We start from the raw sequence: 27,751 nt of genomic DNA on the forward strand, positions 1-27,751 counted from the left end.
ATCCATTTTAACATTGTTTTTAATTGTAATAAATAATTAATTTAAGTACTTGGTGCTTTGCGCTCCTCTTTTTTGTGCCCAGTTTTCTATGTATTGACAGAGACAGAATCTGTCCTAGAAGAGCAGCAGCCTAAGTCCAAACAAAGGTGATTGCAGCGCCCTACAGTTGTTTTTTTGGTTTTTTATCACAAACACATGCAGTTTCAGTAAGGGTGTGCAGACTGTTTATATTCACTGTTTTGAGAACATTGTCAATGGTTATATTTACAAAAGTCTGTCAAAATGAGGTTGCAGGAAATCTTTGGATAAACGATATTCCTTTTACACTCCTGGTTATACGTGTGCTCACATTCCCACCTAAAGTAGACAGGTTTTGTAAATAGGACTTTAATGTGTGGTGTTCTCTCCTTTGCATCATGCAGATTACAACACAAAACATGTTTGAAATACATGTGAAGGAAATGTCCTTTAATAGTAGAGATTTGCAAAAAGTGTACAAAATCCCCACATACACAAATTTATGTATAAATAAAATGCTAAGCCCACAAATATTTTTACAACTTTTATTATTTTATTTATTTTTGAATGTTTCACTATTTTTTTAAGTAGAAACAGCAGATAATTGTAACATCACTATGAAGAAGGTTTGGGAAGGAGTACAATGAGATAATAAATTAAATACAACCAACCAGGAGCAATTGGAGAATATATGGCTGTGGGTAATAACATGTTTGCGCCAAATAAAGTTTAACATCGGACTGGCTTGGAAACTAAAGAGGAATATGTAAGATTAGTTCAAGAACATTAACTAAGAGGCACTCTTCATTTGCAGTGTTTCAAAAGGAAATCAGGATGGGACAGGAGTCACTGTATGTTTGCTTTGTGTTTTTTGGAAGCAGTGAGTCACATAATATTCAGTAGGAGTTCTACCATAATATAATTTATCCAGGGTGACCATGTTCTTTTGAAGCTGTTGGGATTGTTAGGCAGGGTCGCTGTGAAGAATTGTGGACGATAGATTATACTATTGTTTGTTATGATTAATGAAGGAGAGTCTTTTTTTCCTGAGAGGAAGCAATTTGGCCACATGTAAAATGTGTTGTATAAGTTTATGACTGTGATGTGGGTTGTGTGGATGGGCCGAGGTTAGAATGGAGTAAAGTGGGGAGTTGGGAATCTGAATATCGGTTATAGACTTGATGAGTTTGTGAATCTTGACCCAGTATTATTTTTGGACAGGTCCACCAAGTGTGCAGCAGGGTGTCACTGTGACTACTTGATCTCCAACACTAGTCTGAGGAGTTTGAAAAGATAGAGTGGAGGAGGGTTGGCACCCAATACCATCTAAAAATTAGCTTAAATTAGTCTTCTTTAATTCTCAGCAATATTAAAGTTTTAACTAGTTTAGCTTTGATTTTGGACCACACTCCAGGAGTCTAGAGTATCCCCATATCCCTTTCCCGTGCAGGTTCCTTCAGGTTTTTTTGTTGCTGGTTATGTTGAATTATTAGTTGATACAGAGTAGAGACTAGCCCTTTAGATGAAGGAATGCGATTACAGGGTGGCACAGTAGGTACTGGTTTATGTAGTGATTGATAAAAGTGCCTAATTTGTAGGTATTGAAAGAAAACAGTATGGGGTAGTGAGAATCTAGAACTGAACGCTTCAAACTCTGGAAATAATCGTAGGGGAGCAATATCAAGGGAGAATATTGTGTTGTATCTTGTCCAATGGTGGAAATCCTTGTGACTCAATCCTGATGCAAATATAGGGTTATTCCACAAACAAGGTTAGGACCTCATTTGATGTGTTCAAATACAACAATCCCAGATTGAAAGGGAGAATTTCACAATGCGGACTGAGTATGTAGTATTTTAACACGTTGAGGAAGCCCAGACACCATTCATATGGTGTTTGTACATAATTTGCATCCTTACGCTGGGTTTTCTACTTGCTCCCATAAATTTTGAAAAGGATTGCTGGAGGTCTTGAGGATTTTTTCCGGGACATGTATCAGGAGTGTCTAACATAAATATAGAAGCCTGGGTAGGGCGTTCATTTTAAAAGCCAATAACCCTAAAACAAGAGATAATAAGCTAGTTCCAGTTTAAGTGTGATTTTATTGTGTCTGGGGTAGTTGGCAGTGTACTCCCAGATATCAAGTTTTTTTACTCTGCCCCTGAAAGTTATAGATACATTTTAATGAATGGAGTGTATATTCAGATCCAAAAATCTCAATTTGTCTGCGTTTATTTTATAGTTGGATAGATAACTATATGTGGGAATTTCTTTGTGCAAGTTTGGGAGTGGGGTTTGGTTATTGATCAGAAGTGCATTGTCGGCATACAGGGCTATATTAAGTTCTAGGCAGCTAACTATTATACCGGATATCTGGGTTATTGGGACAAATATTAAGGGCGACGGGGCAGCCTTGTCTGGTGTCATTCTTAATCTGGAATGGGGTTCAGATAAAGTGAGTACAGACGTGGACGGGTTATGATAAACCACAGGCACTTCTCTGCAGAACGCTCCTCTGATCCACAAGGATTTGCTGCAACCGCTCTATCAAAGGCATTTTCTGCATAGACGGCCACAACCAGAGCCAGGAAGTCTTTGTGATTAGCTACATAGATTCAATCAATAATTGTTCTGATGGTCTGCTAGCTTTATTAGTTTAAAATGTCAATTAACTAAACTATGACCAGCAAAACTGTAACCTATGGGATTTCACAAAATAATCAGTTCTTATCCAACAGCAACTTCATATTTAGATGAATAACAGCAGAAACAAAGTTATCGGACCCTATCAGATCTTCCGCAATGATATTTAAGGCATCTCTGCTTACTCCAGGATGCTGTTTTTGCACCCAGTTGTTCAGGAATGGGAGTTTTGGTAAAGTCAATCTTTTCATGGACCCAAATGGGTGTTTAAGGATATAAGATGCATTCTCTGTCAAATTGAGACCAGCCACAAAAAAATCATCTGTAAATTAAAGAAATGTTAGTGGAGGGTTATGAAATATATATAAAATAAATATATTTTAAAAAAATATGAATGTAAGCAAGAACTCTTAACTCATTCTGAAGTTTGTATGGACCTGTCTTATTGAGAAAATGTCAAGTAGTAGTTACAGTACCATAAATGTACTTTCCAGCATGCAATATTTTATTTGTTCAATTTACTCCTGTTCCGTTTACTCCTTATTTTTTCCCCAGTTACAGTAAGTAGCTAACACTGAATGAAAGTAGTTGTCTACTTTTGCACAACCTATTTTAATATTACCAGACTCCCCCCTTCAAGGATTTCCTATTACCTAATACCATGAGTTGGTTGCATTTGCAATTAGCTCTTTTTTGCTGTAGAGGGCATTTGGGTAGAACATTCTGTTCCTACTCTTCAATAGAGCCCTTCTGAACAGTACTGCACAGAATAAAGTCCTCGAGTTGTGTGAGCAGAGGTACAATTTGATTCGCAGCTTCAGGCAAAGGGGATCTTGGTGGCTGATCTCCACGTAGCGAATTGGATATATTAATCGGGGAAGAGGTTTCAAAATTGAACAACTCCATTAAATAATGATGTAACAACATTACAACCTCCCTCCATTACACCCACCCCCAGAACTTTAAAGGAGATGTTTATCCAGGATAATTTTACATGTCTTGAACCCCTGTAGAGAGAAATCAATTTCTGGTGGCTCAGGTCTCTGGTGTACCAGCTGTTCATGGAACAATTTTAAATGTAAATAACACTCAATGCATGGATTCATTTGCATCAGACTGGAAGGGTATCCAATCAGCTGCAACTAACACCCTGCATTGAATTTTGAGAAGAGTAATTCAGCTGTTTAAATTTTGTTTTTAAAAACCTTTACATTACCTATATCTGCTGTGATCTATGTGCCTTTCTACAACTTTTATTAAATATATTGATTTTTACTTTCTTCTGTGCTTTTCAGTGAGGTCTATATGTAATCCAGATAGAATCATTTCTTTTCAGTACACTGAAGGCTAAGATAAAACAATGTATTAGTAAAAGTTGCATGATGGCACATACAAGCTACTCATTTGTATATTTGTGGATATGTCTGTTTCACATGGAATACCTATCCAAGCAACGGTTGTATTGGTTTTTTATTTTTCAGACAGAAAGGGCTTTATTGTGGTAGCTTATTGGAATAAATCTTCTATTTTCTGGGCTTTATATGTGAAGCATTGTTCATTTTAGGCAATCAGTCCAACCCTAGAAATGTACCCCTAAATTTAACCATCTAGTTCTCAAATATAACGATACCAAATGTATGCCTTTTAGTTTGAGAATCTTTTTTTTATACAAAAAGGTCCAAAAGTAATCAAAAATTCAATTTGCAATCTGAAAAGACAAACAAATAAATAGATACCTGGTCGTCCTTTATGCTTTTTACTCTCCAGAAAGTGAATCAGTGACCGCTTATTAGTAGTATTTGCCCACCAGTACGGGATAGATGACCACAGGTATTCGTATTTCATAGCGATAGGGTTATCATAGGAAACAATGACTTGATAACCTTGTTTCCACATATTTCTCAGTGTGGGCTGCTCCTGGACATATACAGTAAATAAAAGAAAGTATTTTGGACAAATCTTTTCAGCAAGCGTAAACTGAGCATTGAATTCATACTTACATTATGCAATTAACTACTATTCTGTTTACCAATATACATGATCATAGAGTGATAACAGTACAGAAAACATGCAGCAATGGAGCAACACTGCTCTTCAGTAGGGGCTATACATTACAAAGAACATTTAAATTGTGGGCCATGCCTTTAAAATAGTTTCTACCATGACAAGATGTGGGAGAGTCTACTGGCCTGCAGATTAGGAGGAATCTAATTGATGGCTATGAGCAACACCTCCACCTTTGCTTTTTATAATGTTCAAGGTGTTGATTGTGTTAGATCTCCAGAAGTCTATGGGCCTAAACTGATTCTCATGTTTGAAGAATAAAACGGTTGGGAGATGCAGAGGAATATTACTACTGCTGCATTTAATTTTAATAGGACTGTCACTTATTTTGTATATCCGATTACCACTACTGACAGTACAGCCCCTGTGAAAGCTGTGACCATACATTGTGATAGCTGACTTTTCCTTTAACATTTACAGCCCTATAGCTTTACTTGGTTCCATTGTACAGCACTGTAAAAACAAATACTAATACAAAGTACTTTTTATATTCATACATGCTTGGGGCATAATGTAGGTCCAAATATCCTGTGTATGCAGCTAATTAGATGCATATGTTGTACTGGAGACATGGACAGTAGGCTACACGACAGGATGAGCATCTCTCGTGGGTTCCTCTGTAACCAGTCAGAGATCTCTTGTAATGCTTCCTACAGAAGGGGAAAAAGTAACATAACATTCATATCAGTATACACTAAACTGGTGAAAACAACTCAAAACCTTTAATTTACTAAATACACATAGAAGTTGGGGTGTGCTAAGCATTTTCGTTATAGAACCAGCACTGAATAGGGGCTAGCTGAACAAAATAATAAAAAAAATAATAATCAAAATATAGTATGCAAAGAGCTTTAGATGGAGCTAAAGACATTCTTCTATGTAATATTGAAATGAGAGAAGTGTCATGATGCCTCTATTACTATTCTTATACATGAGTGAATATACTTTATGTCTTTAAAGAGAGGAGGATCAGCAGATGAAAGCAAACATTTGATTGACTGCTACAGGCTAAACATCTTGGTTTTGCTTCTGTTCTTGGTCCACCAAATGGCTGATATTTTACCTCTACAGTGACTGATGTGTAAAATCCATGTACAAAGTACAGGTCCGAAGGAACATTGGGTCTTTCACCTATTCGAAAATCCAGGTATCTAATTCCAGCATCCATCTGCCCCACCACACTTAAATTCTATATAAAATACAAATAAAAAGTGACAAAAGAGAAGTACTGTAAATACACATAGTAAACTAAATAAATGTTGTGTATTCTTTTTTAAAAGGTGCAATAAATTGAAAGAGAGTGCTTTATTCTTCTACTAGCAGCAGGTGATAGCGTCTCTTCTACATGTAAATGTATCAGTACATGAAAACCAGACAAGGGTTGCACTGGCAGGAGTGATTGGTGATGTCTAACTGCACTCTTGGCGGGCTGTATCATGAAAATATAGTCTACAGGCCACATCACGCTCCGGGGCAAGTAGTTGGACTGTGCAACAATGTCTCCCAAGGAAAACACTTTTAGATGGACACTAAAGAAGTTCTATCCATTTGTCATAATATTGAAACAGGAGAAATATAACAATGTCTCTATTTCTTTTCTTATTATTTTTGTAATTGTGTAAATTGTGGGAATGTAGTAATATGGGGAAAATTATGCCATACAATATCAATAGAGTTTTCATGGGTAGGACTTACAAATCAAAATTGTTAAATGTGGAAAATGAAAAATGTATTTGTTTACTGTCAAAAAAATTAATTGAGAAAAGTGATAAAAAGAAAGCACCTAATGCATATTTACCGTCTATTACATGTAATTGTATGTAATTTGTTTGTATTATGATCCCCGCAATGTAGAGTGCTATGTAATCTGTCGACACTTTATAAATAAAAGATAATAATAACAATCAATAAGTGTTTTCAAGTGTACCACTTTGAATCCAAGTGTTGATGCATGGTAGTAAGTAAACTTTAATGAAATAAATGAAGTTAGCATTTTTGCACCATGGTTTTGATCCCAGGTAGTACGTACAGTATCTATTAATGAATTTGAAAGTGGGCAAATGCGAAAATTTACCTTGGTTTTAGACCAGGACTACAATTCCAACATTTGGTCATAGATGACTACCATGTTCTTAAAGTGAGAGATATAGTGGTATTGATCAGAGCTGGCCAACAGGAAGCATGCCAGGCCATCTCTTCTGGCCCTCAGCATGATTGGTAGCACTGGCATTAGTCCCATTGTGAAACCAAGAAGTCTTACTGAGCACTCCAGCATCTCGATCGTTGAATTGGCTGAAACTACCTCAGATTTCACTGGAGAGAAACCCCACAATTCAATTTGATGGAACGGAGGTGGTTGGTTCCACTCCAATGGCTCTCCCCTCAAGTAGGGTGTGCTTATCCCAACTTCACTTAAGGAGGGCTGAAAGGTAAGAGAAATGCAGGGAACTACCAAAGGAGGCTGGCACAGACATGTATTTGCGGGCATAGAACTAACCATATATATGGTGGGTAAGATACATAAAGTTGGTAATCTTTGCGCAGGGATGTATGAGGTGAAGGTGAGAGCAATTAATATGTACATATGGGTGTATGTGGTGGGCATGAAACTTCTGTTGGGCAAAGAGCTATAATAGTTTGCATGGTACTATAGAGGTCTTGAGGCAGGTAATGTTGACACAAATATGTATGTGGTGGGAACGTGGCTGTTATGCTGACCTAAGGGCTACATGTGATGGGCAAAACACTACAATGGGTATGAGGTTGTTAATTTGTGCAGAGGGCTATATGTTGGACACAGGGCTGTAGTGATGAGTATAAAGCACAGGGTTGTGGTGGTTAGGAGGCTGTTAGGCAGAGCTGTATACTCAGGGAAATACAAGTGGTGGACATTGTGCTTACATGCTGAGCATGGTGCTAATTTGACAAACATGGGGTTGTTCTAGAGTATTTTATTTATTGCTATACCGCACACAAGTAATTTGTTTGCTATGCACAGTACAATTTGTATCCCTTTAAATGATATTGCACATCCTATTTACCTTTTTCTTTTTTGCAATATTGTTGCAACACCCTGCAGCCAACTGGTACTAAATGGCCCTTCACCATAAAGACCCCACAAAATATGGCACTTCACACCTAAGAAGTTGAATTGCAATGCCAACATTGCATGCGCGAAGTACCGCAGCTAAGAAAGCCAGCCAGACTTTACAGGTAGCACAGGCCAACCGGAGATAGACAACGGACCAGAAAATCCAGCAAGACTCAGAGATGGTAGAGTGACAGTCTGTATCGGAAAGTGATTGTCCCAATGGTGATTGAGAAACATTGTGGGGCACCTTATTTGCAGACAGCACAGACCAAAAACCAACAGGTTGTGCCAAGAGATGAAGTACCAGATTTACCCCTTCATCATCAGCTCCACCAATTGGGTAATTGCTGAGGTGGCTCCCCCACTACCCAGTATAGCATGGCAACCAGAGTAGGCATAAAAAGCAGCATCAGGGAATTTGTGAGACTGAAACAATAGGAAAGGCTAATGCTGTGGGTATGTGCTACCATACTGGCAGGACAGAAGACAAATCCCAATGTCCATTGGATTGTGGCCCAGGGATAGATTCTATTACTTATTGGTTCTATTAACTTGTATTGCTATTGTTACATGCTTGTAGTATGAAGGTTAAACTGTTCTTAACAGAGCTACAGTTTTGCTGGTGAAAACTGATGTTTAATGAACTCCAATTACTTTCATCAAATATTTGTCTGGGTATGAAGCAATTCCAACATCCATGATATTGGAATGTGTATAGGCTAGAAAGTAGTCCAATAAGTGCTGACTGAGCGGGAGTTTTTGTCAATTAAAACCAGGTACATTGTCTGCCAATCTATGCAGGTAGATATCCCCTAGGTAACCCAGTATCGTGACAATGACCACTGCTGTTTGCAAAAGTGTTAATAGTGTAAAAAACACTTGTAGTTCACAGCCATATACAAAAGAAGTAAAGGAAGAACAAACTAAAATACCTGTGTTGTAGACCATCTTAAAATAATGGAGCGTGTGATACACGGCACATATTTCTCCAATACCAGCAGCAGCTTAGGTAAGGAATCGTCAATTGTTGATGTTTTGTCTAAACAATAAGTCATGGAATCATGACTCCCTGGGGAAAAAAAGAATTTAATCTTAGGAAACTAAAAATAATACACAATATCATTACACATCACATACATTGTGTTATTACTCTTAATTTTTTCCCCTCACATTTTGATGTAATTAACTAGAGTACAGGATAGTACATAGGGGAGCGTGATGTGGTGATAAGGGCACCACAGGTGACTAGTGATGGGTAATATAACAGTATTACAGTTAATAGTGTGGTAATAAAAAATGCAGGTAAAGAGATAACACAATTTCTTATTACCACATAATTACTATATATGACTATGTACAGGCGCAACATTTATTTTTGTAAAGCATCATGGTTGTCACGTGATGTAATGACGCCACAACGCTGCTTTAGAGCACTGTCTATATCAAAAGGTATAGTAGGAATTCATTTACAGTAGAGAATCAAAACTAGGCTATGGGGTGTATTGTGACTCACCAAATTGTAAGCCACTATCTAAAAAGATTGAGGCTTAAGGATATGTAGAGTTTCTCCAACTGCAAGTACAGCCAAACCATTATCATACATTATGTGCTGTGTCATTTTATGGTGACATCAGGTGAGTATAGTGAAAGACCAAAGATGCCCTGACTCTCCCACTACTGACACAGCAACTGGAAGAGAAAACTTGTCTGTTGCACATTTACCAACATTACATTAAGATAGAAATTACTTAGCAACCAATGAGTTAAGCTGGGTACACACTACAGGTTTTTCATCCAATATTTTTGCTCAGTGTTCAATCAGAAAGAGCGGGGAAGGGGCCACACTTAAGATGAAAGTATACTCATAAAACTGAGGTAGGTACATGTACATTTACAGAGGAGAAAGTCCTAAAAGAACTCTCAAAACTGAAAGTGGATAAATCAATGGGGCCAGATGGGACATATCCAAGGATACTAAAAGAGCTTAAAGGGGGTGCTGGTAACACCATTAACAGAATTATTCAAGCAGTCACTAGCTACAGGAGAAATTCCAGAGGACTGGAAAAGAGTAAATGTAACCCCACTGCACAAAAGTGGAAGCAAGGAAGAGGCGAGCAACTACCGACCAGTGAGCCTTATATCAATCATAGGGAAATTGATTTGAAACACTCTTGAAAGAGTTGTAGAATATCTCAAATCCAGTAATTTACAGGATCCTAAACAGCATTTACTAGGGGGAGATCATGTCAAACAAATCTTATTGACTTTTTTCACCAACTAAAGTAATAGATCAAGGGAGTCCGTAGATGTAGTTTATCTAGACTTTAGTAAGGCTTCTAACACTGTCCCACATCGCAGTCTGTTAAACTCGAAAGCTTGAGATTGTATTCTAAAATGGTTAAATGGATAAGATCTTGGTTGCAGGACAGAGAGTTATAGAACATGGAGTGCACTCACAGGATGGAATGGTTACCAGTGCAGTACATCAAGATCTGTACTTGGACCAGTGCTTTTTAATATCTTTATTGATGACACTGCAAATGGTATTGAAGGGAAAGTATGTTTTTTGTTTTGCAGATGACACAAAGATATGCAACAGGGTAGACACACCAGGAGGGGTAAAACAAATGTTTGATGATCTAGGTAAACTACAGGAATGGTCAAGAGAGAGTGGCAACTACAGTTTAATGCCAAATAATGCAAAATCGTGCACTTGGATCTCAAAAACCCAAAGGCTAAATATAGCATTAATGGCACTATAATGGAAACTACTGAGGAGGAAATGGATCTAGGAGTCACTATTTCAGGTGACTTAAAGGCAGGTAAGCAATGTTACAAAGCAATGAGGAAGGCAAGTCCGATGTTTGGTTGCTAATAGAGGGGAATCAGTAGCAGAAAGAAAGAAGAAATAATGCCACTGTATATATAGGTCATTGGTACGGCCTCATCTAGAATACTGTGTTCAGTTTTGGAGGCCGTATCTCCAGAAGGATATAAATATACTAGAGACTGTACAAAGAAGGACAACTAAAATGGTGCATGGCCTACAGCACAAAACTTACCCGGAAAGACTTAAAGATCTTAATATGTATAATTTGGAGCAGAGAAGGGAAAGGGGGGACATGATAGAAACTTTCAAATATATTAAGGGTTTTAATAAGGTACAGGAGGGAACATTCTTCAAAGGAAGAGAAAAATTACAACACAAAGACATACACTGAACCTGAATGGAAGTAGGTTCAGAGGAAATTTGAGGAAAAACTACTTCACAGAACGGATAGTGGATAAGTGGAATAGTCTCCGATCATAGGTGGTAGAGGCCAATACAATAGAGCAATTTAAACATGCTTGGGATAGACATAAGGATATCATTACAAAGATTAAAGGACTTTAAAGTACCATAGGCCAATAAAAAAAAATGGGCAGACCACATTATTATGTTATCCAGGAAATTAGTTTATTCCGTGTGGACGACACATATATATTTAAGGTCAGCATACTTCTCTCTCTCTAGATAGATAGATATATATTATCTATCATACTTGCCAACTTATGGCAAGTATTATCCAGGAGTCTGCTGGGGAAGGTGGGCATGCAGGGGGCGGGGCTCCGTCATTTCGGCCCCGCCCAGTGACGTAATGGCGCGTCATTTTACAGCGGGGGGCGGAGCCAAACACCGCGATTCCCGATGAATTCTGCCCACTTCACTAGGAAGTGGGCAGATCCGGGAGATTGCCACACTCTCCTGGGATTCCGTGAGACTCGCGCAAAATGCGGGAATTTCCCGGACATTCCGGGAGAGCTGGCAAGTATGATTTTTTTATATATATATATAAAAATAACCACACACACACACACACAGTATATATATTCTTGTTATGGGTATTGTGTGTGTGTGTGGGAAGGGGAAAGTGGACCAGGAAACCTTTAATGAAAGTGTAGCTACACTTATCTTACTTACTTTATGCAAGCAGTATATCCCTAAAAATATTGTAAACCAGGAATAGTATGACAGTATAATACCAATCAAGTGAACTTTAGCCATGATCTGACTTAGCTATATGGTTTAAAAACAAATACACTTTAGTTTTAAAGTATTTTCCCCCACTAAGGTTACATTGCAAATCACACAGGTATAGAGTTTCCATAATTTTGAAACAGAAAGGTCACCAATGTGAAATTAGCTTAGTCTATAAGAGCAATGCTTTATTTTGGTGATAAGTCCAATTAAACAGATATATATACATATGGACATAAAAAGAGGCCAGTCTATATGACTCCCTCCAGTTGCCCTACAGAACAGACAGAATTATCTGGAGATGACTCATCAATGTATGAAAAACAGGGTTTCTGGCACTTGTGTCTCACTGCTCTCTTATTGTATGTCTGACTACTGCAAATTAGATTGTAGCAAATCTCTACTATAGGCAGCTTACTCTATCTCATCCACAGATACTGGATTGGACCAGGTGACATGGGAGATCACAACATTATGCTTAAGAGAGATAATAAAAATAAATCTTGGGAACCTAAAAAGTTAATCTGAAAATGTTACCATTTTCTAGTAATCATTTAAAATGTGCCAAAAAATGCACTGTGACATTTTCCTCTCCAACATTAAAATATCCTGTGTTGCATTCCCTAGTTCTGCTCAGAACTGTAATGTCAAGCAACTTGTTTAAAGGATAATTATGGCCATCCTAATTTCAATATGCAAATGTACTAAACCTATATGGTCCACTTTACAAATGAAGCTATCTTCCTCAAACAATTGGTTAGATATGGTATAGCCAGTAACTATATGCGCTATACAATTTAAACCCTATTTGGGAGATGCAATTGCCGGCGATGTGGTGCGTGTACATCACCACGATGTCCGGCTGTGCCCACTGCTGGCAATAACTGTAGGAATCTCCACTCATTTTTCAAAAAACCAGCCATAATAGCGGCGCGAGGTGTCTCAGTGGACGTTCCGGAAACACATTGCGCTAATTTGAATCACATGTACGACAGTGAGAGAATGATAATGCAGAGGGGGCGAGAATATATACTCATCCCATATTTTGCCTACCACATAAAAACACAGATTTTTCAATTTTAGTTATCTGTTTGATACATTCTACTGGAAAATGCATAACCAATGGTTTTAGATAGGTAGGTAGTTTTATTTGAAAAATAAACCTTATGGGTCAATTACATTGATATATTTAGAAGTAAAAGGGTCAATAAATCACAAAGTATTGTTTAAACAAGGGTAAAGTACAATACACAAACTACGACAGGTTATTATTACCTGTTAGACTGGTTTCCTTTACTCCTCCATGGCAGCATACACTATGGGGTTAATCCTCCTTGCACGTGAGTCAGGACATGAAAGAAGACACACCCAGAGGGTATATAGGGCCACGCCTCCCTCCTTCCTGTGTCTTCTGGTTTTTCCCAAAGCTTAATGGGTTCACCTTGCACACCTAACAAGTATATACACACATATAGACCCACATTTGTTTCTTCTTATTTTTTTATTAAAGTCATATTACTGTACTTAATACTTTTCTTCAAAACGTGGCATCTGCTGAAGCTTGGACATTAAACTGATAGTGTTAAGAGAATGTATGTTTGGAGGACCCTAGTGCGGCCTTACTTAACTCCTCTATATAGGCAGATTTCTTCTCTGCCCATGAAGTCGCCATGGCTCTTGTTGAATGTATTCTTATGCTTTGTGGCACATCCACCTTCTTTACTATGTATCTCTTTCTAATGCAAGATTTTATCCATCTTGCCACCGACGCTTTTAATGCTGGACCACTTTTTATTGCCGTTGATTAGAACAACCACTTTGTATTCCTAAACTCCTGTGTCCTCTTTAAATAAATGTTCATGGTACGGAGCATGAATCTCCTTCCTTTTGAATTTTTTTGGGGTTTTGGACATAGTGAGAGTAGAAAAATTTCTTGATTAAATTAGAATTATGATAACCCAAAATTTGTGCCAAAAGTGGTAATTCTTATCACCATCTTATCCTCAAGTATAATAAGAAAAAAATCTCTTCTACCCAGAGGGCTTGTAGGTCTGAATTCTCCACGCTGAGGCAATTGCTACTAGGAAAAAAATACCTTCATTGATAAGTATTTCATGGAAACCCTTTCTAAAGGTTCAGAAGATGCTTCTGTCAGGGTCTCCATTACCAGGTTCAAGTCCCATGGATCCAAAGTAAAACGATAGAAGGATCTTATTCTCCTTGCTGACTGAATAAACTTCTTTACAAACCTATTTACAGCCAACTTCTGTATAATCATGCTCCCAGAGCAGATATTTGGACCTTTCGTGTATTAACCACGTAGTCCTTTATCAAGCCCATCTTGCAGGAATTCAAGAATAGTACCTATGCATGGACCCTTAGGTGAACACTGTTTATCAGAGAACCATTTACAAAAAGCTTCCCAGATTCTATAATCTGTCTTGAATGTTGAACTTTTCTTTGCATTTCAAGCGTGGTGATTACACTACTAGAATACTAGAAAGTATTGGTATTTTCAATATCTCCTCTTAAATGACTGTGTGATTTGTTCATACATTTGATTAACAAGCTGTGTGTGCTTGCATTTGTGTTAACCCTTTACTTGCTGGTGTGGGTCTTGCTAGTCTGTGGATAGCTAGAAGCCTCGTGTGCCAGTGTGGGACAGTACGTTGGGGTCCTATTGCCCGTATTCAATAGGTGGTGGCAAACCTGAAGAGTGTGGGGGTGTGACCGCTGTTTGGGAGCAATTCAGTAGGTCTATAACCTGTGTGATAGGTAAAGAGAGACTGCGGGCTTGAATCGTGTGAGCTCATATACAAACACCCCAAAGTCACGGCCGCTGGGAGCGTGTTCGTGACACTACTAGTTTCCAGAACCCTGGGTTTGGCTGGTTTAACGGACCATGATGGATCAGGTCTGGTTGTAGTGTAAGGAAACACTGTTTCTGTACCGCTAGCCGTAACACCTGAGGGAACCAAGCTCTGCGGGGTCAAAGAGTAATAATGCTATTACTGTCTCATTTTTCTTTAGTAGCACTTGAGGGATCATGGGCGTTGGTAAAAACACATAGCCCAGATTACAGTTTAGTTATCACCTTACACAGAATGATACAGCCATATATCTTTCACAGTCATTCAGCTTCATTTACTGCAAAACTTCAGCACCAGAATCCTGTTTACTGAGAAGACATCCATAGCCTGTGCTCTTTTGCCAATATGCTTGGCAAAAAACCTCCTTATCTTGGAATTTTGTGAGGTCGCCATGAGGTCCACTTGTGGGTGGTCCCACCTTTTTACAAGCTTGTGAAAATATCTGTTTGCTCAATGCTCATTATCCTGGGTGCAAGATGTTTCGGCTTAAAAAATTCTGCACTGGTGTTGATAGCACCAGCTATGTGCACTGCCTTCAGGCTTGCCAAGTTGTTCTCTACCCACAGCAGTAGAGGCTGTACCTCCATCATAAAACAGCTTTTTGTGTCCCCGTGATGATTTATATACACGACATTACTGTCTGGTTGTCTGAGTGTATTATGACATGCTAACCTGTAATAAGTGAATGCATGCTTCGACCACAGCCATCATTTCCCATACCTTTGAGGGTAGAGTGGCCATCTCTTCTTGCCACTGGCCTTGTGCTATCTGTACGCGTGTCTGTTTTAATTACTATATGTTTGTGATCTGTAAAGGAACTTTCTCTCCTCAAAGTGCTGTTTGTGGACCACCACTGCAGATAATGTTCCACCTCCTTCGTTAGTGAAATCAGCGGACTTTGATCCGGTGTATTTCTATTCCACCTGGATAGAACAATTTATTTGAAGACATCTCATATGTAATCTGGTCCCTGGCACAACCACTATGGCCGACGCCATAAAACCTAACACTCTGAGGCAGTCCACTGCCATGGGTCAAGGTGCTCTTCTTGAGACACAACAGCCCCTGTTTAAATCTTTGTTTTCTTTTTGATGTTAGAAAAGACCTTCGTTATGCTTTATCTTTACACATTCCAAAGTATTCTATTCTTTTTGTTGAAGATAAAGGACTTCTTTCATTTTCATTATCCAGCCCTGGTCTTTCATGGCCTGCAGCACGAGACTGGTGGTTTTCTCTACATTCTCTGCTGAAGATGCTGCTATTAGGATGTCATTTATACAAGGCCATACTGCCAAACCCTCCATTCTCTGCTTCACCACAATTTTTTTTAAATGTACTTGGTAGATTAGAACATGGAGATATACTACCTTTAGATCTACTGACTGGTGTAAGAAATGTTCCAACCTCCATAGCACTGACTATCTTAAATCTCCTGGCACTGATATGTTAATTGAGGCCTCCTAAATCTAGAATAGGGTCATCCCACATCACATCAGCACAGCGTTTCAAATTGGTTGTCTCAGATTGTAATGAAATCTAGTATAATAAATGCTACCATGAGTTTAAGAAAAACTCCCAAATATTAGGCTGATATGTACACTGGTTTTGAAGTTATATGCCTTTAAGTTGTAAAATATATATATATATATATATATATATATATTTATTTAAAAAAAAAAACATCTCAGAATTGTTCATACTGTCATTAATAAATGCTCAAGTTTTGTTTTGGAATCATGCTGGGATTATTTGCTACAAGAGCTTTCACTTGTGAGTGATTTATAAAAATTGTATTTATTGAAGCAATATAAATACATATGAGAAATCAACAAATTTCTTTAGAGAAATGCAAATTCCTCTTCTGGGGAAGACAGCCTGACCTTCCCCCAGACCATATGAAATAATGTCATCTGATTTTTGGTTAAACCGATAATCCCCTAGAAAGGATAGGCTATCAGTTTATTTTACAGGGGTAGTCATAATGTTCTATTAGACCTGAGGGAGCCCTCTTTCTTTTTTTTTTTTATAATGGTCTAGCGCCTTGTTTTATTGCATCCAGAAATGTTTCACACATAATTCAATACCAACTGCATATGTACTTATTTTTTTAGACACTGTTTAGGAGTTCACTCCCCTTTATCCCATTCTGAATACATTTTTCCAGTTATTCCCCAGATACGTAATGTTCTGGCTATCACAGCTGTACCTACAGCAGGCCTTAATGCTGCCCTAGAAAACACGAATAACACCAAATCCTTCAATCCATAGCATCCCTGAAGGAGTTAACATCCTCAAGTGGAATTGTAGTTCTTTTGGTCAGTCCGACTACTGTTGCGTCTACCCTTGGGGGTGTATCCCAAACCATAGTCTCCTCAGGAGAAAAAGGGTACATTCAAAAGAAATGTATTCATGTTAAAACATCTAAAAACTTCTGACATAATACTGCTTAATAGAATAACTTTAATAACTTTACTTAATGGAACAAGGTGACCCTTCTTTTTAGGCCCATGAAACAATGCTTCCTGTAAAGGCTGTACTTCTGAAACTGTCAATTTCCATCACCTTGTGAATGGCTCTTACCAGACATGCCTGATTCCACCTGCTGCTCATAATCTTCTGAGGTAACACGAATTACTGAGCTTTGCTCTTTAGACCTCAGCTGCTGTAAATCATCCTTCCAAATGAGATGAAAGTTTCAGCTAATGCAGCCTTCATCCACTTTCACATTTTAACCTTTGGGGGGGGGCAGTTGCTGTTCACTAGAATTACATTCAGTACACATCCTTCTAGAAAAACCTTCGGGTCATTTTTTCGTCATAAATTCCACCACAAAGATTTTCTGGTTTTTGTGTGTTTTTTTGCAGCGTTCTCCACAAGCTTCTCACTTCCAGTCTGGTTTTCTAACCAGGAGACAATATTGTATACTGAATCAGCTAAAAACATTAGCCACTATAATATAATAAAGGAGGAGCAAACTCCTATCCTGCTCCTACTGGCCATAGAAGTAGGTAAGAGAGAAAACCAATAAACCTAAACTGTCTGATTCTACTACAAGGACAGGAAAGAAGGCATAGGAAGGCGGAAGGTGTGGCCCTATATACCCTCCAGGTGTGTCTTCATTCCTGTCCTGACTCACGTATTAACTCCATAGTGTATGCTGCCATGGAGGAGGAAGAGGAAATATTCTCAACTGTCCCGATTTAGGTGGGTTGGTCCCTGTGGTAACCAGCATGCCCCCATGCGCTGTGACCACACCCGTGCATGGCATGTACCTTTTTTATGCTCCAGTGACAATGTTTTGAGGTTTATTTATTGATAGTAAAACTTAATACACAAAACAGTACCTGGAAGTGATAAATTATACAGTGGAATGTCCCACAATTTTTCACTCAGCTGCGACATCCACTCTTGGTTCCCTCCCATCTGGTTATCACATTCCTGTAAAAGTTTTTTCATCTTTTGACTTCGCTGACAACTTTAATAATAAAACAAAAATAACATGAATATTACTTCCTAAATATTTTGTTGTTTCATTCAGGTATGATGTCTTTTATGACAGTTATTTGCTAAAAATAGAAATATACATTATATGTTATGCAAAGTTCACAATGAAAGCAGTCTATAGAATGTTAGTTTTAGAGAGAATAGTTAAGGTGGCTCAGTATTGAACATTAGTTTATTCACACTTTGAGTAGGCTGTATGAGAAACAGCTAATCAATGGCAAAGTACAAACCATCGCAAGTGCCTCAACTGAAAACAGTTTGCAAAAATACTAACATTTAATTTAAAAAAAAAAATATTATATTTATATATATATTTATTTACACATACATATATACACACATACATACACACACAAAATGGACAAAAGTATTTGGATGCTTGATCATTACACTAACAAGGACTGTAGTTACTTTGGATTCAAATACATATACTTTAATATGGAGTTGGTCCCCCTTTTGCGATAACAGCTTCCACTTTATTTGGAAGGCTTTCCACAAGATGTTGGAGCGTTTCTGTGGGAAATTGTGCCCATTCATTCTGTACAGCATTTATGAGGTCAGGCACTGATATTTGACGAGAAGGTCTGGCACACGATCTCCGTTCCAGTTCATCCCAAATGTGTTTGATGGAGTTGAGGTCAGAGCTATGTGCAGGAAAGTCAAGTTCTTCCACACTGAACTCATCAAACCATGTCTTTGTAGTCCTTGCTTTGTGCACAGTTATGTTGGAATAGAAAAGGGTCTTCTCCAAACTGTTTCCACAAAGTTGGAAGCATAGCATTGCCCAAAATGACTCAGCATGATGAAGCATTAAGATTGGCCTTCAGTGGAGATAAGGGGCCTAGCCCAAACCCTGAAAAACAGCTCCATGCCATTATCCCTCCTTCACCAAACGTCACAGTTTCATAATGGTCAGTCAGGCAGGTAATGTTCTCCCAACATCTGCCAAACCCAGACTCGCCCACCTGACTGCCAAACAGAGAAATGTGATTCATCACTCCACAGAACACGTTTCCACTGCTCCACAGTCCAGTGTCGGTGTGCTTTACACACTCCATCCAACGCTTGGCATTGGTCTTGGTGATGTGAGGCTTGCATGCAGCAGCAGCAGCAGCAGCTCAGCCATGGAAACCCATTCCATTAAGCTCTAGCAGCACAGTTTTTGTGCTTACATTAATGCCAGTGGAAGTTCAGAACTCTTCAGCTATGGAATCAGTAGAGCGTTGGTGACTTTTATCCACCATATGCCTGAGCAGTCGTTGACCCCGTTCTGTAATTTTACACGGTCTTCCACTTTGTGGCTGAGGTGCTGTTGTTCTTAAACGCTTCCACTTTCTAATAATATTGCTTACAGTTGACTGGAATATCCAGCAGGGGTGGAATTTCACAAACCATCTTATTGCAAAGGTGGCATCCTATCACATTACCACGCTTGAAGTCACTGAGCTCAAACGACCCATTTTGTATCACAAATGTTTGCAAATAGAGATTGCATAGCTAGGTGCTTGATTTTATACACCTCTGGCAACGAGTCTGATTGAAACACTTCAATTCAATAATTAACAGGTGTGGCCAAATACTTTGTGCATATAATATATTATTTATTAACAGTTAATAAATAATATATATATACATGTAGAACAGGACATAAGCCTGTTTAATCCTTGTTGTTGTGCAGGATAAGTTTTGTTGGTCAGCATGTAAAGTGTTAGAGACAAATTGTGACAACCTCATTTAAACAGAGAAAAAAGTTAAGATTAATTTTTCCTTGGGAACAATATATTGGAACAATTCCTTGAGGAGTTTAAACAGGGATGAAACTGACTGTTACATAGCAGGATTGTGCATGACAACATGTGAGGTTGCCAAGCCTACTTTTTCAAATCATTGTGCGTTATTATGGATAAATGTTGCAGTAATTTAAATTTATAACACAATATTTCTACAAATACTATGATGTCATAGTTACTTACTAATGCAACATTTGTTTTATGCTAGTAGAATTTGTAATACCTAGGGTGCAAAAATGTTTTTGTCTCAAAAATGTGTCAATACAGTTGTGCGCCAATGTTGTAGGTTAATAAACACATGAATGAGTGCAAAATTAAATTCTTTCAGTTCAAAAGTTCTTACAGAACCTGGAAAGTGGTGCGAAAAATAAGCCATTGGTTATCAGAGAGGACAAAAACAAAGTGTTATGATAATGGAGAGGATCCTACGTTATATTCACACTTTTAAGCAACTTGTATACATGGTAAATTCACACATTATATTTCCAATTCCCATCATTAAAATAGAGACCAATCAAAAAATGAGACAAGAAAAATCAATAAAACATGTAGAGCATTAATTCCCAAAAATTTCAAGATAAAAGTCTGCAATGGTCTATATGTAAAATTATTGATGTAGTTCCTATGTCAAAATTGAATAGTGCAGATCCGTCTTGTCCATATTTGATGGAGTATATGCAGAGAGGGAGCATGTATTAGAGGTGTACCGTGTAAATAAATTGTGGCTGTAGTAGTTACTTACTCTTAGGGGCAGATTCAATTGGCCGCATTACTGTAAAAAGTAATGCGGCCTGCGCACTATTACTGATGTTACAGTAATAGTATGCGTCATTACCATTAATACAGTAATTTTAATGCCGGCTCAGGGAGCAGCGACTAAAAAGCAGTTTGTAAAATTACTGTACCAACGGTATTAGCTTTAACGCCGCGTTAGTCGCGGCTGAATTGAATCTGCCTCTTAGAGCGCTAGCTGGAGCACTTACAATATCACTTTTCTAGTTTTCAGTCCCTAGTGACCATAAGTCTGTTGGGCTTGATTTTTCTGCAGTCCCGCTGTTGTGTGCGATGCTTTTGTGAATCAGCTGGTGCGCTCTCTGTCACTTGGGCTTGGATGGAGGTACAGAAGCCTGCAGCTTCCAAGAACGTGCATATGAGGTTAGAGGGTTTTCCATCCACACATGTGCAAACTGTGTCAGAAAGAATAGTATGTTGATATATCGAGAAGGTAGGCTTTAAATACCTCTGATCCTCATTGAGTCTTTTAATTAGCAAGCCAATTAGTGAAGGCCTTGTTTTGATGCATATTACCATCACAGAAATCAATAATAATAAATGTACATTTAACATGACAACAAATGAAGACAGGTTGCTGTTTGATATACTGCATTTGGGACTATTCTATACATATACTTTCTAATGAATTGGTACATGGAAATAACTGGTGTAATAAACATTTAGTAAATTAATGTGATTGGATGAGGCAGTGATTCTTGGATGAATGCAAACAGAGGTATATTGGTTGCACAAATTTGTGGTAAAGTTTCTGCTAATAGTCAGATAGAATGAAGTAGGTGGAGCATCTGTAGGAGGTAAAGAAGGGTTGGGTCATAAATGCACTTTTCTATGAAATGCTCCAAAACAATATGTTTGTTGTCTGGTTCTATTTGTTTCTTAGGTGTTATAAAATTCTTATTTTTAAAACTCCTATTGGTCTGGCTGACATACTGCAGATCACAAGGGAACTGCAGCAAGTAGACTGCAGTTTGTCTTGTAGATGATTTGTCTTTAGTCTAAAATGCTCAGTCAAAAGGGGGTGGGGGGGTTTGTTGTGCTTTTACACTTGCTGTTGACCCAGGCATGTGTTTGGTTGAACCCTTCTTATTGGGATGAAGCTTGAGACTAACATATTTTTAAGATTTTGTGGCTTTTTTTTTCTACCTTGTTTTTGTTTGGGAGTATTTTTATGTTGTTGTTTTTTGTTATGTGCTTATTGTGTGATAAATATAATCTGGTTCTCTTTTTGGTCGTTTATCTTTTGTGTGTAAATACTTGTTTTATGTCTACTTGCCGACTTTCTACATTCACTAGTCGAGGACCATAATATCACTTTAAGATTGGGTGCCTGCTCATAGTAGTTTTTTTTATGGTGGAGTAGTTTCGGCATATTTGCTTGCCTTGAACTGTCCTGGAGTGTTACAGAAAAAATAGTTGCTATGGTTGCTTCTGGTTTGTATTTAGTTATTGCTATCAATGAGTTTTATGTAAGTTGTGGAATGTATTTAATTATCCTCCACATATATTTCTAAGTCTAAGAATTCTAACTTGTTGGCTCATGTGAGCTGTGAATTTGAGATTAAGATTGTAATGATGACTGTGGTAACGGAGATGAACCAGTCATTGGTGTTTTTCCAAATGCCAAATGTATCATCATATATCTCTGTCATGTTGTGTGTCCTTTTTGGCATGTGAAGTTGCATGGTAATTTTCCCATAATCAGGTTCAGTAACTTGGTGCAAGATTCGTCCCCATCGCGGTCTGTCTGTAGCACTTCCCAACAGAAATAATGATGGTTTAGTATGGAATACATACCTTTCTCAATGAAGTCTGTTGATGGTCGTGCTCTTCCTAGGGTTAGACCAAGTAGAAGCAGTGAAAATAATTATATCAAACTTGTAATATTTTATAAAAGAATGCAGTGACATAGGATCTGGCCAATTTTACAGTCTCCATAATAAAACTCAGGTGATAATTGGTACTGTACTGTCAGTGCAGATTTTATACTTGTCTTGCACCAAACTTTTCTCATTTACTAATAATAGTACTGTACAATTATAATACAGTATAGCCTTACAGGAATTACAAACATATACAAGGTAGATATTGCAGTAGAGCTGGCCTGGACAACCTGTAGCTCTTCAAGCCCCAGCATGCTTTGCCAGCTGACAGGATATGCTGGGACTTGTAGTTTCACAATACCACAGGTTGTCTTGGCCTGCAGTAGAGCATTCATGTGCTCATAATTATACAGGACTTAATTGTTGTGTTTATTATGAAAGCAATGTACAATGAAATGTGATACAACTGGATTGTAGAATGTAAAATGATCTCAAAGTGCAATCTTATATTGGTGCAATGATAGTAAGACAACAGTACACATTAAAATGAAGGAAAGATTTAGGATATTTTCAAGTAAGCATTACAATGAAAAATGCATATCTGTCATGATTAATGCCTTGAAAGTTTATTTTTGGTGTTAAAACAAAAACAAGGAAACCCCATAAATGTGTGAGAGATACAGGACAATGGAATATTATTCTGTATAATTTGTATAATCTGGCTATCGAATTACACTATTCCACTCTTGTCTATAAAGATATTATTGTATTTATACACAGTTTTAAATTTCCGCATGTTGCCACCTTGATTAACATTACTGCCACACAGTGTTGTGGTCATGGGTCCATCTGTGTGAATCTTGTACACTCCAGAAATATTCCAGTAGCTAAAGGACTTCTGATGAATATTACCCTAATGTTTACTTGTGGGATACAGAATGTAAACTAAGCTCCAGTTGGGCAGGGATGGATGTGAATAAATGTTTGTGAAGAGCTTCATAAATTGTTGGTGCTATATAAAGGATTTGAAATTTTCTATTTATACAGTGAAATAAAAAATAATTTCATCCACTATGAAATAAACCATTTGTTTGTCTATCTTAATTTCTACTGTTGCTGTGACCCAGTAATTGCTTATAAGTGCCTGCATCAGGAAACCACCACTTGCTCTCCATCAACTTTTCTCTAAAACACCGTGAACCATACCTGTCCCAAGTATTGCTAAGCACAGGACCACATTGTAATTCCATGTCCACAGGAGAGGTCTGTCAACAAGTCACAGTAGTACAATCCGTTTGGTTAGCACCAATGTGGCTGACTTGAACTAATCTGGACGAGGAGTGAGCTGAGAAGGAGATTCAGAGTAGAATGCTACAATGGATTCTTAGGGGCATATTCAATTAGAATTTGTGGCTGCACGGGTCCCGTAATGACACTTTACACTTAAAGGATGCACACTTTGTTTTCCTCAACTGTATTTTCCCTGCATGCAGTGTCTGCTTTTACATGCAGCACACAAATACCGGGCAGCTTTATTTCAACGCTGCGATTTAGAGTTAAGCTAGGACACGCCTTCTTTCAACTCTAAATCTGTCTGAATATTTTAGTCACTCCAAGCAACGCAACATGGTTTTGCAGTTTGTCCAACTTCTAATTGGGTTTACTCCTCACTCTAAATGAGACCCAATGTCACTAATATTTTCGTGCTCAATACAGTTAGCAATCATGAAAGAATACAATATCATTTTAAAAAGACAGTATATTTTTTGTAATTCACTTATGTATACCACATATATTAGTATATATAGTACAGCAGAGTTTTTGGTTTGTTGCTGATGACAGGTAATGATTATTGGGTAGCTGGTTCTCAACAACAGTGGTGGTGGCTCCTTTGCTAAAGTTCTAGCCAGAGAGAAAAGGAAACTACTAGAAAGCTACATAATCATTCCAAATTTTACATCCACTTTTAATCCTCCCAAATATGTGTCCAAATGCTATATGATGGTGTTCAAGATACAGTCTTCTCTCGGCTTGCGTAGTGGCCAACATAATCATGGCTTACACCAAGACTATCCACCCTACTGGTGAAAGCGTTAGTTAAGACAACACCACAACCCTATCACCAAGTTGCGTTCTGCTGGCTTCACCAGGATTCAAAGTCTCTGTGCAAATAGATGTAGCTAAACTTCGGCAACAAGGGTAAGCTATGAGGATTACATCAGTTAATACTAGGGCCAAACAGAGTATGTATTTTACAATCTAAAGCCACTAGGCAGCAGCTTAGATTAGGTAGCGTGACCCTTACAAGTTCATGTAATATAAATTTATGTAAAAAGGAGTATATTCATAAATGGCACAATAACATAAAAGTGCTGTGGAAAAATAAATATATATTCTCAATAATAAGGTGAAACGTTTACCTGGGCTTTGTTTACATAGCAAATGAAATTAAGTCAAATACTGAAATACAATGGAAACATTTTAGAACAGTGTTATGTGGGCTTTCCTGGACAGGTCTGCCTTTATTTTAGGTGAGAACCATTTGCTATCAATTGGATAGACATTGGGCTATCCACGGTTTAGTCCTCTGGACTAAACCGTGTTACAATGCAAGGGGTGCATACTAGATTATTATTTTGCACATAAGTTAAATATTGGCTGTTTTTTTCATGTAGCACACAAATACTTGATAGCTTTATTTTTACACTGAAATTTAAAGTTGATCTAGGACATGCCCTTTCCCCCAACTATAAATCTGTCCCCACACTTTAAATTTAGCTCCCCCTTCAATGCAACATGGTTTTGCCAAGGTGCAAAGTCACTCATTTTTTTTTGCTTTCCTTTCCTTAATGAATCAAGCCCATTGTGTTTAGTCAGTATGTTCAATTAAAAAAAACACTTTAATATCTGTAAACTCATAACACCAGATTGAATATTGATTTGTGAGCTCAATCAATCTGGGTTGAATTATAATCCTTATTGTCACATATGTGTGATCAGCTTTCAAACAGGAAAGTTCAGTGCCTGCTTTGCCATTTGGATGTTCAATGAGATTAGCTTAGTTTGGTCATGTTATGGCAAACAACCAAAATTTAACATGTAGGAAGCAGTACTCAAAAGTGAAAGGAAATTGTGGGAGCCCATGTTTCCTTTTATATAAATAAAATATAATGCTGAAGTCAGGGAGCATTTATATCTGTATATAAAAATAAAAAATACAAGGATGAAGTTAGCTTGTTATTCATTGAGCTTCCGATTCCTTTGCTATTTTGTTTCTTATTGACGCACCTGCTTCTTATTCAAAATATTTTATTTTTCAGGATTGATCATAGATATCACAGTGAAGATCCACAGAAGGGGGCTATATAAAACCTGGTATGGACCTACAAAGTTTTGGTCATCAAATCAAATGGCAACGAGAGCACACAATAAGAATACATGTTTGTATTTTTCAATGATTAAATTAATTTGGGGCAGCATTTCAACTACAAAGCGAGGAAGAGGGCGCTTTAAATACTACCCACTTGTATTTAGCTTGGTATTAAAAAGGTGAAGTGGGCAAATGAGCTATTTTTTTTAACAATGTCTCAAATTACTTGCCAAAATGTTTAAAACCTGTGGAAGACAATACGTACTTATTTAAATTGGGCTACATATGAGTGGGTTTTATGTAAGGGATACTAAATTGCTGGGCAAAATGGTTTCATATTTGAAAAAAAAGTCACCTGAATTAATCAGGTCTGTTACTAGGGCTGTGCAATAGGTGCGACCAACCAGGGCACAACGCTGATGGGGGGGGGGGGGGGGGGTGCAGTTTATGAATATTTTAGATTTATTTGGTTAAGATTGAAGGAAGGCTGGGTGGGTGCCATTTTTGTTTTCTAAAATCTGATACCCAAAACCTTGTTGGCCACTCTAAGTACATGTGAGTTTTATATAAGGATCCTATTTGTATCCCTGCTGTTTAAATCAGTGATCTATCTTGATCTATACATTGAAAAATAGCTTCTTTTTAATATAAGAAGCTGGAGCGTGCATACAGAGAATAAGAAACCAACCTCAGCTACATAAAAATACTAACTGACTTCCTCTTCAAAAGGCATTTATTGTGTATGTTTACAAGCATTAAAGAAAGGTATCGCATGCATAGCAATAATTCTCATTATTCTAAGGTTACTAGCAAGCAATAGCAAGTGGTGCATTAAAGTGAACAGATTTCAGAGAGAGAGTCCCTTTAACAAAAAACTGAAAGCAAAAGCACAACAGCCTGAATCTCATATGATAACACGTATCACTAGGAGCACCAGAGGATGCCTCCACTACACTAGCTACAGGATAATGCTTTTAAAATACTTTAACTACACACCGGTTGCTGCTGGAGTAATGCAGCTGGTTATCAGCTCACCTAGTAAGTCCAGCAATCGCCGAGACATCTAGAATAAGACCCAAGCTCTGCTCTGACTTGTAGATTACATGCCGGAACCTCTGCTTGCCTAACACTCCTGTCGCTGGGGGCATCTGTTTGTCAATATATACGGGTGCTACAGGGCCAGCCTACGGCCGCTGTGATTGGTCTACTGTAAGCCCCTCTCACCCCGGTTGGGTTGTTAGACTGCACGTGACATGATGCTAGTCTCTCCTCAGGATAACAAGAACTGATCACCCCGTGCAGTAAGAGAGGGAGGGCTCCTGTGCGGCATCTAGATGGGAGGAGACAATGCAGGCTGCACACACTAGGAGATCATGTGACATTTAGGGGACTAGCTACTATTACTATTTATGTCTCTTGGTGGATCATGACTACTATTAAGTGAAAAGCATTTGCATTGAGTCAGTAGCTTACATGATAAATTCTTGTGTCCAGGTAGACCTGTATGGGCTTGATTTTGCCCAGAGTATGAATACAGAAATATGGGGATTGTGTGTATATATATATATATATATATATATATATATATATATATATATATATATATATATATATATATATATATATATATATATATATATATATATATATATATTACACACAAAGAAAAAAACAATAGCTATAATCGTGGCACTCAATTCAAGATTGCATAGGTAATAGTCCGATTTTTAATCTTAAATCACACCTGAACACCGATAGTTGCAGAGAC

General features: G+C 37.9%; 1 protein-coding gene across 2 annotated transcripts; it reads right to left on the reverse strand.

Annotated features, from left to right (window-relative positions):
• Positions 1-549: 549 nt before the first annotated feature.
• On the reverse strand, positions 550-27,299 carry PLCXD1 (phosphatidylinositol specific phospholipase C X domain containing 1). Of its 2 annotated transcripts, XM_075200074.1 has the most exons (8): positions 27,019-27,299; positions 22,588-22,623; positions 18,049-18,179; positions 8,749-8,885; positions 5,789-5,914; positions 5,223-5,375; positions 4,398-4,578; positions 550-2,983 (listed from the first exon to the last, which is right to left on the reverse strand). In XM_075200074.1, exons 3-8 carry the CDS (start codon positions 18,158-18,160, stop codon positions 2,739-2,741), a joined length of 954 nt encoding a protein of 317 aa, XP_075056175.1. In that variant the 5' UTR covers positions 18,161-18,179; positions 22,588-22,623; positions 27,019-27,299; the 3' UTR covers positions 550-2,738. The 2 variants fall into 2 exon arrangements, with proteins under 2 accessions (XP_075056175.1, XP_075056176.1); XM_075200075.1 differs by lacking the exon at positions 5,223-5,375.
• Between the last annotated feature and the right edge of the window lie 452 nt (positions 27,300-27,751).

This window comes from Mixophyes fleayi, chromosome 2, assembly GCF_038048845.1.
Source record: "Mixophyes fleayi isolate aMixFle1 chromosome 2, aMixFle1.hap1, whole genome shotgun sequence".
Lineage (NCBI taxonomy): Eukaryota > Metazoa > Chordata > Amphibia > Anura > Limnodynastidae > Mixophyes > Mixophyes fleayi.

Bases quoted from the DNA above. Each gene is read 5' to 3' on its own strand.
- PLCXD1 (XM_075200074.1), bottom strand. From the start codon at position 18,160: ATGAAAAAACTTTTACAGGAATGTGATAACCAGATGGGAGGGAACCAA. The intron at 8,886-18,048 runs GTACTGTTTTGT...TTTTTTCCCCAG, and splicing joins GTATAATTTATCACTTCCAG to GGAGTCATGATTCCATGACT. The intron at 5,376-5,788 runs GTAAAATATCAG...CCCCTTCTGTAG, and splicing joins ACACATCAGTCACTGTAGAG to GAAGCATTACAAGAGATCTC.